Source organism: Nematolebias whitei, chromosome 21 (assembly GCF_014905685.2).
Source record: "Nematolebias whitei isolate Nwh7 chromosome 21, NemWhi1, whole genome shotgun sequence".
NCBI lineage: Eukaryota > Metazoa > Chordata > Actinopteri > Cyprinodontiformes > Rivulidae > Nematolebias > Nematolebias whitei.
This window is the reverse complement of record NC_056518.1, coordinates 35,606,300-35,624,043: the sequence shown is the minus strand read 5'-3', so window position 1 is coordinate 35,624,043 and position 17,744 is coordinate 35,606,300. Positions and strand designations below refer to the sequence as shown.

Sequence of the window (17,744 nt, the reverse complement as noted above, 5' to 3'; positions counted from 1 at the left end):
GTAGTAGGACAGAGTATGTGTGTGAATGAGAGGGAGGCCGGTGGAACAGTGAGGCTACAAGGAGCAGAGGTCACAAAGGTGCAGGGCTTAACATACTTGGGATCCACTGTCCAAGAAAATGGAGAATGTGGTAAGGAGGTGAAAAAGAGAGTCCAGGCAGGATGGAATGGATGGATCAAAGTTTCAGGAGTGATTTGCAACAACAGGGTGTCAGCAAAGGTCAAAGGAAAAGTTTACAAGACAATTGTGAGACCAGCTATGTTGTATGGTCTGGAGACAGAAACATGGACAAAAAGACAGGAGACAGAACTGTAAGTGGCAGAAATGAAGATGTTGAAGTTCTCCTTAGGAGTGACAAGGATTTACAAGATTAGGAATGAGATCATTAGAGGTACAGCACAGGTTGAACAACTGGGAGATAATGTTAGAGAGGACACACTGAGATGGTTTGGACCTCTCGAATGTAAAATGTGAACCTCTGCATGGTGCAGAGGTTAGAGAAGATGGGCCTGTGATAGGAAAGTCAAAGTTTCAACTCCCAGTACCATCAATATAAAAATGTGGGTGTAAAAAGTGAAACACCCATACCTGCCTCCACCCTCATTTACCCCACCCTGGGCCCCTGAGCAAGGCCTATAACCCACACAATTTGCTCCCCAAAACAGGTCACTCTTAAAAATGAGTTCTCGTGACTCAATAAGACTACCTGTAAGTGGAGGTGGGATTAGGTAGGGTAAATGAAAAAAAATGTCCAGAGCAGGGACAGTGGTTTGGACATGTCCAGAGGAGGAACAGTGGGTATATTGGTAGAAGGATATTAGAAATGCAGTTGCAGGGAAAAGACAGAGGAAGGTCAAAGAAGAGATATATAGATGCAGTTAGAGAGGGCATGGAGGTAGTTGGAGTGAGGACAGAGGATGCAGAGGACAGAGTGAGATGGAGGAGGATGACTCGCTGTGGCAACCCCTGAAAAGAGAAAAGCTGAAAGAAGAAGAATAATCTCTTTTTGCATGACACCATTTGTTAAGTTTCTTCCAGTTTTCTCAACTGAACACCTGTGTTGATTGTATTAGTAGAACCGACCAGCACGTCTGCTCAGTCCATTCAATCAAATCATGGTGAACTAAAATGTTCACGAGGCCGATATTTGCACAAAAAACAGACATTGTTTAATTGAGAAAACAACTATCCATCCATTGTTTTTACCCGCTTCTTCCTTTTCAAGTCACTAGTGCCCATATCCAGCAGTCACTGGGCAAGAGGTGGGGGATTTCCTGGACAGATCTCCAGTCCATCACAGGGACACATGGAGACAAACAAGACAAACAAGCATTCAATCTCACTCTCACATTCAACTAGGGACAGTTTAGAGTTACCAATCAGCCTAACATACATGTTTTGATCTGTGGGAGGAAATCAGAATACCTGGAGAAAACACACACATGCACAGAGAGAACATGCAAACTCCACCCAGAACAATCCCCGGCTGGGATTTGAACTGGTGACTTTCTCGCTGAGAGGCAACAGCTCTACCAATTGTGCCATAGATGAGAAAACAGTGACAATTTAATGTTATCTAATGTAGTATTTTTTTCACATTGTTCAGTTGTTTTTAGAACAGCTGTTTTAGAAGTCTGAAAAATTATGAACAACACGATCCTTTGCTTTGTAGTGTAGCTTGGACAAAGACTTCTGCCCTTTTTCCCTACACTCTGAGCTCCATGGCTGATGTCACAACTGATACAGTACTTATTCATAACAGTGTGGACATCACTTAAAAAATAGTCATTCTATTCCTTTATTCCTGGCAAAAACCAATACAGACATGTTCCTGTTTGTAGTTTTCTCAATTGCCTTATAATCTAGCTGTTTTTTGCTACTATTCCTCTTGATTGTCCTTTTGGTTGATATGTTATTTTAATTTGTAAAAAAAAAATAAGAAAAAGAAAAAGAAACAAATTTGTACGCCTATGCCTATTTTATGACTGTATTGTTGTCGTTGTTATTCACTGTTGTCAACACTCTTTGTTAAGAAATCAGACCTCTCTTGTAAATGATCCCCCAAGGCTCATTGGGATTAACCTGTATAAATAAAGGTTAATGAAAAAAATTCTTACTGACTTTACTTCTTTGCTGTTTTTACATAAGAATGCTTTGCCAGGATAAATGATTAAGTTCATTCAATCATTAAGTGATAGCTAGTTTTAAAGGATTTAGTATTGCAGCACGATGGATCAGTGGTTAACATTGTTGCCTCACAGCAAGAAGGTCTTGGGTTCAATTCCTGGTTGGACCTGGGGTCATTCTGTGTGAAGTTTGCATGTTCTTCTCGTGCTTGCATGGGTTTTCTCCAGGTACTCCGGTTGTCTCCTCCCACAGACCGAAAACATGCGTGTTAGGCTGCCTTCAGGTCCAGGCCTCCTTTGCAAAAGAGCTCTGTGATCTCAATGGGATTTCCCTGGTTAAATAAAAATTAATAAATTAAATAGTCTATAGTTGTTTATTCAGCACTATCCCCTCTCCTCTCTCCAAGGACATTCCATGTAGCAGACAGTCGTATTGTGATGTCCTCACAATATTCTATGCAGCCTCTTCATTCTTTTTTATGAATGTGTCTTTAAAAAACACTGAGGCTGCTAAAAACCAGAAGTAAAATCATGGTTTTGTTTTTTGAATGTTCAGTCCCCTTTCTCATCTTGTTGAATCTTTCTCCAGTTACAGCAAGAGCTGTGGCAGTGCGTGAGCAAAGAACAAAAGGAGAAAAAAAGCTGGTTCCCTGCTGAGTTAGGGGGCTCCCAAATGTCCCCAACCTCTTCAATAGCTTTAAACCTTGTATATTCATTCCAAAACTCATCTTTTTTTATCCCGCGTGTCTTTAACGGTCTCGTCCAGTTTTTCCTTTTTTTAATCCTGTATTATAATGATGGCTTTCCTATTTACTATAACATCCTCTCATTCTGCAGGGTCTTGTAGTAGTGCTCCTGTTCGGCGTGGCTGCAGGCAGAAACGGTGGGCTGGCGAGGCAGGGTGGAGGAGCGCGGCAGGGCCTGGCCGAAGCCATCTATCAGCAGGTCAGGGTGTGGAGGAGGGGTGAGCATGCCGGAGCAGGACGAGTGAGGGGGTGGAGGCATGGAGGAGGAGGAATGTGGGGGAGGAGGCAGCGGGGAAGAGAATGGGTGAGGAGGTAGGGGCATGTGGGAGGACGGTACCAAAGTGGGAGGTGGAGGCATATGGGTGGTGGAGGAAAGAGGGGGAGGTAAGGGAGAGGAGGGTGGCTGAGGGGATGGAGGAGGAGGAAGAGGGGATGATGATAGATGAAGTGGAGGAGGCAGGGGAGAGGAGACAGTGGGGTGGGGTGGGGGAAGTAGCTCTGGTCCTCCTTCAGTTATGGACGAGCAGATGGAGTCCGTTTTCACCGGAAGTGTCTGGTAGTCTCTGTAGTGGCTTACATTGTCCTGCCGCTGCAGAGCCATGTTATGTTTGTTGCCCATCACGTTGGAGGCTGTCATGTTGCCGCTGATGGTGTTCCTCCATTCCCAGGGCTTGCCATTACTGGCTGACACGCGCACCACCGGATGGTGAGGAGCATGAGCATCAATGGTGACGATGCTCCCGCTGCTGGCGATGCTCCCGGGGTTGCTTCCCATGTCTTGGTCAGATGGGATGCGGTAATATGGTGACTCGGGGCAGTTGGAGCCACCACCGGAAGAGGAGCCACCGTCTGACGTCTTAGTGAATGAAAGTCCTTTACCCTGCTGCTTTGATATGGCCATGACCTGCAGATAAGGAAATCTCATCAAAGTGCATCCATCCATAAAACCAGTTGCTAAAGCTCTCCTATATGCAACACATTTGGAAGCAACTTAATTTTTTCAGAAAATTAAAAACCCAGCACTCCTTGAAATAATGTGTATTACTTACCACCATTTAAATGACACAAGATAAAGAGAAATAATGACATTACTTTTTAGAATAAAGTTTGAAAATAACATTGGGGATTTCACATTGTATTGCAAGATGCCATGTGATGTATTAGTGCTTTAAGTATGTGTTGTAAATAACTGTCAGCTACTACCACTGTAAATGTTAGCTCAATCTTCTTCTTTCAGCTTTTCCCTCTTCAGGGGTCCCCACAGCAAGTCATCCTCCTCCATTTCACTCTGTCTTCTGTGTTCTCTGTCCTCACTCCAACTACCTCCATGTCCTCTCTAACTGCATCCATATATCTCCTGTGTCTTTTTCCTGGCAGCAGCATTTCTAACATGGTTATACCAATCTACCCACTATCCTTGCTCTGGACATGTCCAAACCACTGTCCCTGCTCTGGACATGTCCAAACCATCTCAGTCTGAACTTTCTAGTTTTAATTCAATTTAAATTTAATTCTGTTTATTTATATAACACCAATTCACAACAGAAGTTGTCTAATGGCATTGAACGGAAACATTCACATACATAAAAATCAGTTAACAATATTTATCTTAGGAGACAGCAGATTGCTTTGAGTATACACTTTGTTGTAGACTCATCCTAAGCAAGAACAGATGCAACAGTGGAAAGGGAAAAACTCCCTCATGAGGAAGAAACCTCCAGCAGAACCAGGCTCAGGACAAGCAGCCATCTGCTTCAACCAGCTGGGTTTGAAAGGAACGAGAAGGTGAAAACAGACACTTTATCTCCCAGTTGTTCAATCTGTGCTGCACCTCTGATGATCTCATTCCTAATCTTATTCATCTTTGTCACTCCTAAGTAGAACCTCATCTTCATTTCTGCCTCTTCCAGTTCTGTCTCCTGTCTTTTTGTCCATGTCTGTCTCTAGACCATACAACATAGCTGGTCTCACAAATGTCTTGTAAACTTTTCCTTTAACCTTTGCTGACAGCTTTTAGTTGCAAATCACTCCCTGAAACTTTTCTCCATTCACTCCATCCTGCCTGCACTCGCTTTTTCACCTCTTTACCACATTACGCCCATCCTGGCGTCCCTTCATTGGCTCCCTGTGCACTACAGAATTAATTTTAAGCTTTTCCCATTTGTTTTTAAATGCTTAAACAACCTTGCCCTACCATATCTGTCTGAGCTGCTTCAGCCTTACTGCACAACCTGATCCCTATGATCAGCTTATCGGTTGCTGCTGACAGTCCCTAAAACTAGGCTGAAGCTCAGAGGTGACAGAGCGTTTGCTGTTGCTGCTCCCAGGTTGTGGATCAACTTACCCTTGAGTGTCAGACAGGCCTTCTCTCTTTCTGTTTTTAAATCTCTTTTAAAAACACACTTTTATTATTTGGCTTTTAACGTGTGATCTTATCTTTTATGGCATCTTAACACACCTGCCTTGAAACTGGTATGTGTATGTTTTTATGTTTCTTTGTGTATGCTTTGTGTGTTTTCATTGTCTTGATTAATTTGTCTTATTGTACAGCACTTTGGCTGCCCTTGTGGTTTTTAAAATGTGCTATAGAAATAAAATAAAGTTGATTGATTGATTGATTGATTGATTGATTGATTGATTGATTGATTGATTGATTGATTGATTGATTGATTGATTGATTGATAAGTATGCATGATTAAGTTTGGTCTGTTGTTTGTACAAGCACATTCAACGATTACAGTCTGAAAGTTTTATTAAAATGTGTCTCATTGTTCATATTTTCACAACATATAAACAGGAGTGAATCTGACATTTAATGACAAAGTTTTAAACAAAAACATCTTGCACTGCAAAGTTTTCAATGTATGCGTTAGGGGTGAACTACTCAGAGCTACTATAAACTATTAACACACCTAACGTAAAGCAATACAGAATTTGTTTCAACATATATTTCTGATCTTTGTCTCACCTGAGTGACTCTTTGCTTGCTTGGGTGCTGGCTTGGCAGTGTGATGGGTACACGGGGGGTGGACACTGCAATGGGTCCTGTTCTTTCACCTTGTTCTTTATGCTCTTGCACCCCTCCCCCCTCTGTGAGTGACAACCACTTGGCCCTTGTCTTGGCACTCTTTGGGGAGACAGGCGGTGGCCGCAAGGCTTCTTCTGGGATGTGAACTAAAGGGGGCGCCACAGCCATCCTGGCTATAGCTGGTGTAGCTGTGCTGTTGCTGGCCTGCACAGTAGGATACAAAGATGAAGGCATCCCCTTGTTTTCTTTGTCTCCTCCAGCTGCTACACCCTCACCCCCTTGGTCTCCTTCAATTGCACCCTCATCTTCATCTCTGGAAATCTGGCTACGGAGCTCCAGGGAGCGCTGCTTCCACTCTGACACCAGTTGCTGAGATCTCTGAGGGTCAAAGGGCACATGGAAGGTCATATGACGCTGTGTAATGATGGGCTCATCCGAGGGGGAGATGGGGCTGTTTCCACTCGCGACTCGGGGCAAAGTGTTGCTGAAGGTTACCATGGTCTCTTTGCCCATGGGACCTCGCATTGCCAGGAGCTCCACATCCGCACTAGCTCGTTTCAGGGAGGCCAAGGAGGCCTTCTCTCTCCTCACTTTACTGCGGGATCCAGCCCCTAGCCCAGCCCCTAGCTCTTCCCTGCTCTCAGACACCCTGGGAGTCTTCCTATACAGGGAATCATGGTTGTGTTGGCTCAAGACTCTCAGGCTTTCCTTCTGCTGGACTGAATCCAATCTCTGCAAAGATGGATTATCTTCCTCTGCTGCTTTGAAGTTTCCCACAGCGTACACAGCCTAACAGAGAAATAAGACATGCAAGTGGAATTAAATAATGAGACAGAAACACCCAAAGCAGATCTATTCATCTAAACTGCCCAAGGGGCCATAGTTACTGAAAGCCAGCAGCTCAGGGGCCAGACATCCTTTACTTAATAAACCAAGTAGAACAATGATGCCGTATGTTTCACCGTGTTCTCTGAGGTCAGCAGGCCAGTTGCTTCTCACAGTTCCAGCAACCTGTCTTAAGCACAGAGGTGACAGGGCCTTCTCTGTCGCAGGCCCAAGACTTTGGAACGAGTTACCTCTGCTCATCAGATGGCCCCCTCCCTCTCGGTTTTCAAATCCCGCTTAAAAACTTACTACTATTCCGTAGCTTTCATCATTAGATGATATGTGTTTGAACCTGTATGCTTCAAACAGGTTAATGGTTATATTTATTATCTGCTATGATTTTGTGTCTATATTCTGATTTTACTCCATTTTGTATGTTGCTTTGTGTGTTGCCTGTTTTCTGTTTGTACAGCACTTTGGTTGGCCTTGTCACTGTTTTAAGTGCTCTATAAATAAAATGGTATGGACAAGGATGGCTTCTCGTCACCTTCCGGTGGGGGTACGGGCTCTGACTGTTATTTGTGCCTATGTGCCGAACTGCAGTTCAGAGTATCCGGCCTTCTTGGAGTCTATGGCAGGGGTGCTGGAAGGTGCGCCAGCTGGGGACTCCTTTATTCTGCTATGTGACTTCATTGCCCACGTGGGTAATGACAGTGTGATCTGGAGGGGCGTGACTGGGAGGAACGACCTCTCTGATCTGAACCCAAGCTGTGTTCTGTTGTTAGACTTGTGGACTTCCGGGAAGATGGCGCTGGTGCTGGTGGCATGCCATTCACCGCTGTCTGTTTGGATTGTTTTTTTTTTCTGTTTTTGTAATTTTTCTTTGGTGACATCAACTCACTGCTTGTTTATGATCGCCATCAACTTTTAAATATACATTTATCTACTGCAAACCCCGCCTTGTTCGACCACTTTGATCAGGGCTCTAGACCCCCACCCCCTTTGCTTGTTGATGTCCCGGTTTACCTGAAGAGCGCTGCGTTTCTACCCGCCCGAAAACATCGCTCGAGGCGCCGTGGGAGACGTGCCGGCCGTCTCGTGAGGATTAAAGCCAGCTTTGAGCTCTCTGCTACTGACCATCAGACATTAAACTGTCCATCCGGATGCTTTGCTGACCCACTCAACTCCAGCTCGCTCCAGGTGCCCGGGCCTGGTACGTGCAGCAGGCACGGTGGTTTCGGCTGTCTCCAGTGGAACTTAACCAACTCCGGACCTTCTGCTGCATCATCTCCTGCAGACCATCTGCTGGATATTCGCCTGTCCGGGTGCTTCGCTGATCCTGCTGGGTCCTGCCTGATCCCCGTATTCGAGCCTGGCTCGCGTCATGGGTGCGCGCACAGCTGCGACGTCTCTGGTCCTTGGAGGCGCAGTTCAAACTCCAGGAATCTGAAACAGCTGAGCTGTGCTCCGAGCACAGCTTTACCTTCAGCAACTGGTCCTACAAAGATTGCTCTGCTGAATGTGAGGTCGCTGGCAAATAAAACATTCATCTTAAACGACTTTTTTTGCTCCAATGAACTGGACTTCATGTTTGTTACAGAGACCTGGCTCGTCCCTGGTGAGTTAAGTGTTTTTTCTGAACTTTTGCTGATGGATTGTACCTTTTTTAATGCTCCAAGGACTTCTGGTAGGGGTGATCGATTATTAACAGTTTTTAAAAAGCTCTGGAACTGCAGACAGCTACAGGCTGTGACATTTCAGAGTTTTGAACTGCTGTATTTTGAGCTGGGCTGCTCCAACCCAACACTGTGCTGCTTGACCTACAGGCCACCCTCATACAACAAAAACTTCATAAGTGAATTTTCTGACTTTCTTTCTGGAATACTGCTCAATTACGACAGGGTCTTGATTCAGGGAGACTTTAATGTGCACGTTTGCTGTCCTGACAAGCCTTTGGTGCAGGAGTTTCTAAATCTGATACAATCTTTCAACCTTGTGCAAAATGTTATTGGTCCAACTCATCAACAGGGCCATACACTTGATTTAGTTCTGTCTCACGGTGCATCTGTGGTTAATCTGGAAATTGGGGATGCTATTGTTTCAGATCACAAACCCATTTCATTCCAAACCTCTGTTATTCATGGGTCTAAATCCCCCGCTCCAGCCAAGAGTTGTCAGGTATTTAACTCTTCAACCGCTACTCTTTTTTCCTCTGCATTCCTTACTGATGCTGCTTCAGCCCCTGAAACCTCTACCTGTACTAGTACGCAGGAGCTGCTCAGTAGGAATGATGCGAACTGCTCTAAGATCTTAGACCTCGTAGTCCCGCTAAAATCAGGCTACCAAAGCGGGCACCACACCCCTGGTTGAACGCGACCACTCGAGCGGCCAAACATCTATGCAGGAGAGCTGAACGCAAGTGGAAAAAGGACAAATTACAGGTTTCTTTTATTATGTTAAAAACATGTTTGAATGATTATCAGAGCATTGTTAAATCTGAAAAGAACAAATACTTCTCCCAAATCATTGCTTTAAACAGTCATAATCCCCATGTTCTTTTTAATACCGTAAATTCCATTTTAAAAGTGCCTCGGTCTGCCAGCATGGAGGCCTCTGTTGACATCTGCAACAACTTTACCAGATAATTTGCTGATAAGGTAGAGTTGATTAGGTCATCCATCCCCCTGTCCACAACTGATCCCTCTGTTTTTGTCCCTTGCTCAGCTGTCTTCAAACAGTTTGAACCCATTTCACTCCCATTTCTAAACAAAGTCATTGATCAGATGAAACCCACCGGTTCCCCCTCTGACCCCATTCCTGCGTCGTTTTTCAAACAATTTCTACCCACGATTGGACCCTCTGTTCTTACTATTGTAAATAGTAGTATTGTGACAAGTGTGGTTCCTGATGTTTTCAAATATGCAGTAGTGCATCCGTTAATTTAAGAAACCTGGACTTGACCCTTCAGCTTGTTCAAATTTCAGACCAATCTCAAAACTTCACTTCCTGTCCAAAATCCTGAAGAACATAGTTTTCATTTATGTCGCTTGGACTGCCGGTACCCATCAGCTGCTTCTGGGGTCCCACAGGCCAAAAAGTCCCGATAGGACTCCTTCTTCAGCCTGACAGCATCCCTCACCGACGGTGTCCACCATCGGGTTCGAGGGTTGCCGCCGCGACAGGCACCGACAACCTTGCGACCACAGCTCCGGTAAGCCACCTTGACAATAGAGGCACGAAACATGGTTCACTCGGACTCAATGTCCCCCACCTCCCTCGGAACATGTTCAAAGTTCTCTCGGAGGTGGGAGTTAAAACTCCATCTCACAGGAGACTCTGCCAGACGTTCCCAGCAAACCCTCACAATACGTTTGGGTCTGCCAGGTCTGACCAGCATCCTCCCCCACCATAGGAGCCAACTCACCACCAGGTAGTGATCAATGGACAGCTCCACCCCTCTCTTAACCTGAGTGTCCAAGACATGTGGCCGCAGATCAGATGAGATGATGACAAAGTCAATCATCAAACTGCGGCCTAGTGTGTCCTGGTGCCAAGAGCACATATGGACACCCTTATGCCTGAACAAGGTGTTCATTATTGACAATCTAGGACGAGCACAGAAGTCCAACAACAGAACACCACTCTGGTTCAGATCAGGGGGGCTGTTCCTCCCAACCATACCCCTCCAGGTCTCACTGTCATTGGCCACATGAGCATTGAAGTCCCCCAGCAGAACAAGGGAGTCCCCAGGAGGTGCACTTTCCAGTACCCCCTCCAAGGACTCCAGAAAGGGTGGATAATCTGAACTGCCATTTGGTACATAAGCACAAATGACAGTCAGAACCCGTCCCCCCACACATAGGTGGAGGGAGGCCACCCTCTCATTCACTGGGGTGAATCCCAACACACGGGCACCAAGTTGGGGGGCAACAAGTATGCCCACTCCTGCTCGGCGCCTCTCACCAGGGGCAACTCCAGATTGGAAGAGTATCCAGCCCCTCTCAAGGAAACTGGTTCCAGAGCCAGAGCCATGCGTAGAGGTGAGTCAGACTATTTCTAGCCGGAACCTCTTAGCCTCACACACCAGCTCAGGCTCCTTCCCAACCAGTGAGGTGACATTCCATGTCCCAATAGCCAGCTTCTGTAGCCGAGGATCGACCACCAGGGTCCACGCCCTCGGTCACCACCCATCCCACATTGCACCCGACCCCTTTGGCCCCTCCCACGGGTGGTGAGCCCATGGGAAGGGGGACCCACATCTCCTCTTTGGGCTGTGCCCGGCCGAGCTCCATGGGTAAAAGCCTGGCCACCAGGCGCTCGTCCGCATATCCCACCTCCAGGCCTGGCTCCAGAGTAGGGCCCCGGTGACCCACATTCGGGCAAGGGAACATTAGGTCCGTTTATTTTTCTCACCATCGGGGTTTTTGGGCTGCACTTTGTCTGGTCCCTCACCTAGGACCTGTCTGCCATGGGTGACCCTACTAGGGGCGTAAAGCCCCTGACAGCATAGCATAGCACAGCATAGTTCTTAGGATCATTTGGACACTCAAACCCCTCCACCACGGTAAGGTGGCAGCCCAAGGAGGGATAATCTGTGACCCTATGTTTTAAATGCTTTTTTAATTCTTCAGTTATTATTATTAGTGTATTGTTTATATATGTTTGTATATTTTTTTCTCTTTAATTTACTCATTGATTGTTGTGTTGTTAAGCACTTTGATAAGATTTTCTGTTTTAAATGTGCTCTATAAATAAAGTTGACTTGACTTGACTTCTACGCTAGTCATAGTTTGTCCATCACGAACACCATGTTCGAACATAAGGGTGTCCATAGTACACTTGGCACCAGGACACCCTAGGTCAAAGATCAATGATTGCCTTCATAGTCATGTCATCTGATTTGCGGCCGTTTGTTATGGACACTCGGGTGAAGAGAGGAGCTGAGCTGCCAATTGATCACCACCTGGTAGTGAGTTGGATCAGATGGCGGGGGAAGATGCCTGACAGACCCGGTAGACCAAAACGCGTAGTGAGGGTTTGTTGGGAACGCCTGATAGAAGAACCCGTCAGAGAGATCTTCAACTCACACCTCTGGGAGAACTTTAACTGCATCCCAGCTGAGGTGGAGGACATTGAGTCCAAGTGGGCCATGTTCTGCACCTCGCTTGTTGAGGTAGCTGCCGTGAGCTGTGGCCACAAGGTTATTGGTGCTTCTCGCAGTGACCATCCATAAATTTGGTGGTGAACACCCCGGGTTAGGGAGGCTGTCAAGCTGAAGAAGGCCTATCAGGCCTTGTTGGCCAGTGGGACTCTGGAGGCAGCTAAGGAATACCGGAGGGGAAAGCGGTGTGCAGCCTTGGCTGTTTCTGAGGCAAAAGCTCGGATGTGGGAGGAGTTCGGTGAGACCCTGGATAGAGACTCTCGGTCAGCTCCGAGGAGATTATGGCAAACCATCAGGCGGCTGAGGAGGGGAAAGCAGCACTTTACTAACACTGTGTTCAGTGTTAGTAAGCGTAGGTCTGAACGTATTACACCAGTTCTGTCCTCCCTTCACTGGCTCCCTGTTCGTACTAGGATAGTCTTTAAATTTCTTCTGTTGACCTTCAAATGCTTAAATGGCCTTGCACCCCTTTACCTCTCTGAGCTACTGGAACCTTACGTTCCCTCTCGGGCCCTGAGATCATCTGATCATCTGCTTTTGGCTGTTCCAAAAACAAGACTGAAACTCAGAGGAGATCGGGCTTTTTCAGTCATGGGCCCCAAACTCTGGAACAACCTGCCCTCCAACATCAGGCAGGCCACCTCCCTTCCTCACTTCAAATCCCTGCTAAAAACACATCTGTTCTCGCAGGCATTTTACACAGTGTAAATTGATCTAGTGTTTTTTTTTGTTCTATGACCCTATGTTTTAAATGCTTTTTATTAATTCTTCAGTTATTATTATTAGTGTATTTTTGTTCTCTTTAATTTTACTCCCATTGATTGTTGTTGTTGTTAAGCACTTTGATAACAGGTTCTGTTTTAAATGTGCTCTATAAATAAACTTGACTTGACTTGTTCAGTGAAAGTAGGGTGCTGTTGACCTCAACCAGTGATGTCGTCAGGAGGTGCAAGGAATACTTCTTGGACCTTCTCAATCTCACTAATTCATCTTCCATGGAGGAAGTTGAGTCAGGGGACTTTGGGGTTGATCCGTCCATAACCTTGGCTGAGGTCGTCGAGGTAGTTAAAAATCTCTGAGGTGGCAGGGCTCCAGGAGTGGATGAGATTCACCCTGATTTCCTTAAGGCTCTGTATGTTGTGGGGCTGTCTTGGCTGACACATCTTTGCAATGTCGTGTGGACATCGGGGGCAGTGCCACTGGATTGGCAGACTGGGGTGGTGTTTCCCCTCTTTAAAAAGGGGGACCAGAGGGTGTGCTCCAATTATAGGGACATCACTCTCCTTAGCCTCCCTTGTAAGGTCTATTCAGGGATACTGGAGAAGCGAGTACGATTGTTGGTCGAACCTCAGATCCAGGAGGAACAATGTGGGTTCTGTTGTCCTGGCTGTGGAACACTGAATCAGCTCTTTAGCCTCACTAGGGTTATTGAGGGGTCATGGGAGTTTACCCATCCAGTCTATATGTGTTTTGTGGACTTGGAGAAGGCATTCGACCGTGGTCCTCAAGGTACACTGTGGGGGGTGCTCCATGAGTATGAGATTGGAGACCCATTGTTACAGGCTGTTCAGTCCCTATACAAGTGGTGTGAGAGTTTGGTTTGGCTTGGTTTGGTCCTTTGTAGTGAAGAGAGAGCTGAGCTGTAAGGCAAAGCTCTCTGTTTACCAGTCGGTCTATGTTCCTACCCGCACCTATGGTCATGAGCTCTGGATAGTAACCGAAAGAATGAGATCACGGATACAGGAGGTTGAAATGAGTTTTTTTTTCCACAGGGTAGCTGGACTCTTCCTTAGAGATAGGGTGAGAAGTTCAGTTATCCGGGAGAGACTCGAAGTAGAACCGCTACTCCTTCATGTCGAGAGCACTTTGATAACAGTTACAGTTTTAAATGTGCTATATAAATAAATGTGACTTGACTTGAGACGAGCCAGTTGAGGTGGTTCGGGCATCTGGTAAGGATGCCCCCTGGGTGCCTCCCTAGGGAGGTGCTTCAGGCATGTCCAACTGGGAGTAGACCCCAGTGAAGACCCAAGACATGCTGGAGAGACTATGTCTCTCTGTTGGCCTGGGAATACCTTAGAATCCTTCCAGAAGAGCTGGAAGAGGTGGCTGTGGAAAGAGAAATCTGGGCTTCCCTGCTCAAGCTGCTGCCCCCGTGACCCGACTTAGGAATAAGTGGAAGATAATGGATGGAATGGTATGCTATGGTATGGTATGGCATATGTATATGAACCATGAGTGGTGTTAGAGTGTTTTGTCTAGACAGAGTGGAGCTGCAGAAGCATGGGACTTTCAGCTCATAAACTCAAGGCCCTACACAAAGAGGCTGAAAGAGTTGTCTGACCTCGAGTCTGACCGATAACCATTATAAAAAGACAATCTTTAATGCTATTGGTGAGCAGACTTGGAAAAAAGTGCCATGTAAACATCTTGATGCTTGTATTTCAACACTGTTCCATCTTGCAAGATTAAACTGGGATTAAGAAAATTGTCTACTCGGTTCAGTGTGGCATATTTATTTACTAAGCGAAAAGGATAATATTAAATTATCCTAACAGATAGAAATAACAGAAGTATGATGGAAGTATGATTTCAAAGGTAAAACTACATAGTACTTTAAAACAAAGGTGCATAAATAAGTGAATATATTGATTAATTGATGTGCAGAGATAAATAAAACACACTAGGGATGGATCTGAGGCTACACCTGGGCAGTTAGATGCCACCTCGCATCCCATCAAAATGGGGATCCCTAATAGGGAGCTTGGGCACCATTAGCCATTTTTGTATTGTGTGGATGTTGTTGCGTCTTCTGTTCTTGAACCCTTTTAATTAGGTTTATCGAGCGAGCTATGGGGACATTGACTTGAGGTATCTTGGATCACCCCCTGCCTATCAAATGCCCCTGCTGACAGAGGGGGGTGCTTTTATGGGAAGATGAGGAAGAGACCATCAGACTGGGGGAGGTTGGAGATGGACCAGGAGAGGACGAGGGCCCTTGAGAGGATGAAGAGATCCTGTAATTAGGTCTACAATAACTGACTGCATGTTGTTAGATCAGAATTAAAGCTATGACCTTAGAAGCCTTTGTTGCATCCCTTATACTAAAAATGTCCTATTAGTGACAGAAAATGTTATAGATTTTCCATAAATATTACATCACACCCAAAGACTACCGGAGATATGATGACCTGAGACTGGAGGGTCCACGAGACTGCCGGAAGTAGTTTTAAAGCACATATAGGCTTAATTTACATACATACACACTTATAGATATGAAAGTAGTTGCTTGTTCAGTGCATCTCCTGTGGTGTTGAACTTGGGAGTTTTAAATTATGTGCCATTTGGGCACATTGACAGGGGAGACAAGTCACCTGTGGACCGGAAGTGGCCCACAAGCTGACAGTTGAATAGCCCTCACTAAAAGTATTTCATAAAGAAAGTGCCATTTTTTAATTTGCAGGATTTTTTCCCATTAGTGGGCATGAATAGGCCTCACTTCTCTGAGTTACACCTGAAAGAGATAGATATAGATATAAATAGACAGATAGGTATAGAGCTAGATATAGAGATATAGGTTTAACAGGTGACAGAATGTTTATTCAGCTGGGCCCCTCTGAAAAGTCCATGAAATTCCTCAGTGGGAGGGGGCAGGGGTAGCGCATCAGATTTTCAAAACTTCCAAGTGAATTAAGATAAGATGGCCTGTCAAGGCCAGTCAGGGAGCCAAATTCAGATAAACACAATTGTTTTGGGGACAGGCAGAACTTTAATGAGATCTACCTTGAGTCTGTGTCGGTCCACTCGGTTCCAAAACGTCCAAATTAAATGGCCACACCAATGGACTGTGCCTGAGAGTAATCCCTGAGATCTGATCCATCCTGCTAAAAGCATTTGAGTCTGGGTACTCGAGGCACAAACCATACCATCATGTAAGGCAAGCAGCCTGACCAGGACCAAATTTGTTGCTGATGACTTCCTTGATTGTAGATAAACCAGGAACCAGCCAAATCCAAAAAGCAAGGAACCAGTTATCATAAATCCTATTATAGGTGTCATTAAAATCCACAAATGAGCGCAAAGATAGATACATCATCAAGTCTTCCAAGTAGATGAGCTATCCACCTGCGTGTGTGCCAACATGGCAAATCGGCTCACCTAAAGCCTGTCTTCTCTTCGAAGAAATGTTATCAATTGCGTTGAGGGACCAACTGAACAAATCCAAATCCATAAATTATGATTCAGAAGATGGAGATAGATATAGTGAGATTGATATAGATATATGGAGTTAGATAAAGAGATAGAGAGGTATGTAGATAAATATAGAGATAGAGAGATATGTCATTAGATAATGACAGAGAGGTATGGAGCTATATATATATATATATTAATATAGAGATAGAGAAATAGAGAGGTACTGTATATCATGTCTCTATGATTGTCATATACCAACCAGATAGACACCAATGCCAGCTCCTATCAGATATCCCACGTAGACATCTATTGGGTGGCTGCGGTATTGCGTTATCTGAGTCAGACCAGCAAGGCCCGCCATCAAGCAGAAAGTAAACACCAGCAGGGGCTTGAGCAGCTTGGTTGTGCTGTTGATGCTGGCATTGAAATACATCTTCAATGAGAAAAACACACAATGGCAAAGAATAAATTTTTAGACAAACAAATGCAAGACACCAAAATGAAAGGTAGAAACCTACTGCACTTGGTAAATTCAGTATTTAGAAAATACAGTCAATGACAAAAAAGGCCCAGAAGGAAGGGCCAGTCAGTAGTGAGTGGAGGTCAGCAAGCACAGCAGATGAATTACAGAGGGATCATGCAGCATTATATGCACTTCATGGAGTTTTATAGAGGTTACGTTCTAGATTTGAATGAGACCAGGTACTTGTATTATACTATTGCCTGGAATGTGAGGCATACAGATGTACAGAAGTCCAATATTTGAACTAAAGGGTATCTGAGTGCATCCGAGCATGTGAAATGTCTGGTCACTCAAGACAGACATGATGTGACAATAATTAAAGAACCCCATGACACCTGGATAGGACCAGCTATTACATCATAATCCAAAGCCATTTTAACAGTTTCATGCTCACCACTCAGTCTGGATGTTGAACCTTTTTGTGTCACTAAGTGTATAATAAAATGATTGAATTTTTTTAACAGTTTGACATGTTAGATGATAAATAAAACACAATTCCTATTTGTTTTCATTACAAAGAATTACAACAGTTAGTTTTGCTTATTGTGTTATTTGATATACAGCAGGCATGGATTTGCTCTCACTTGTAAAGAGAGAGTGTGCACTTGATTTCCATAAATATAAAGAAAACAGTGAATTAAGGTCACTAAAATTGTCATTATATTTGATAAGAATTTACATAAGCTAGCTCTAGATTTTAAAAACTATGAAAAAGAACAGATATAACCAGTTTATTTTCTGAACTTGTTTTTTGTTTTTGTTTTAATTAGTCATGTCTCAAGAGTTACCTCACATTTACTGTATAAGCAAAAGTAACTTACTTGTACATAAATAGTACATATTACAACAATGTATATCTACTTGTAGCTTTTGGCTCACAAAACAGGAATGACACACATAGCTGGCTGGACTGACGTCTTTTGACACCAAAATCGAGGTGATGGGTTCACAGGATGGACAGAAAATAATCTAAGAATTAATTTTCTGTCCATTCACATTCAGAGCATGCAGACTGTTTTTTCACTGCATAAAATTAGAGGAAAGCTGAGTGATATATTGGCAGGCTTAGCAAAAACAACCATGAAAAAAAAGTTTGTCCATGGACTACTGAGCACAAAAATCCTTCTTTTCTTGAAGCAAG

General features: G+C 44.7%; 1 protein-coding gene across 1 annotated transcript; it reads right to left on the bottom strand.

Annotated features, from left to right (window-relative positions):
• Positions 1-2,445: 2,445 nt before the first annotated feature.
• On the bottom strand, positions 2,446-16,513 carry LOC119427268 (phospholipid phosphatase-related protein type 3). The gene is made up of 3 exons (XM_037694849.1): positions 16,340-16,513; positions 5,841-6,689; positions 2,446-3,776 (listed from the first exon to the last, which is right to left on the bottom strand). Exons 1-3 carry the CDS (start codon positions 16,511-16,513, stop codon positions 2,940-2,942), a joined length of 1,860 nt encoding a protein of 619 aa, XP_037550777.1. The 3' UTR covers positions 2,446-2,939.
• Positions 16,514-17,744: the final 1,231 nt, after the last annotated feature.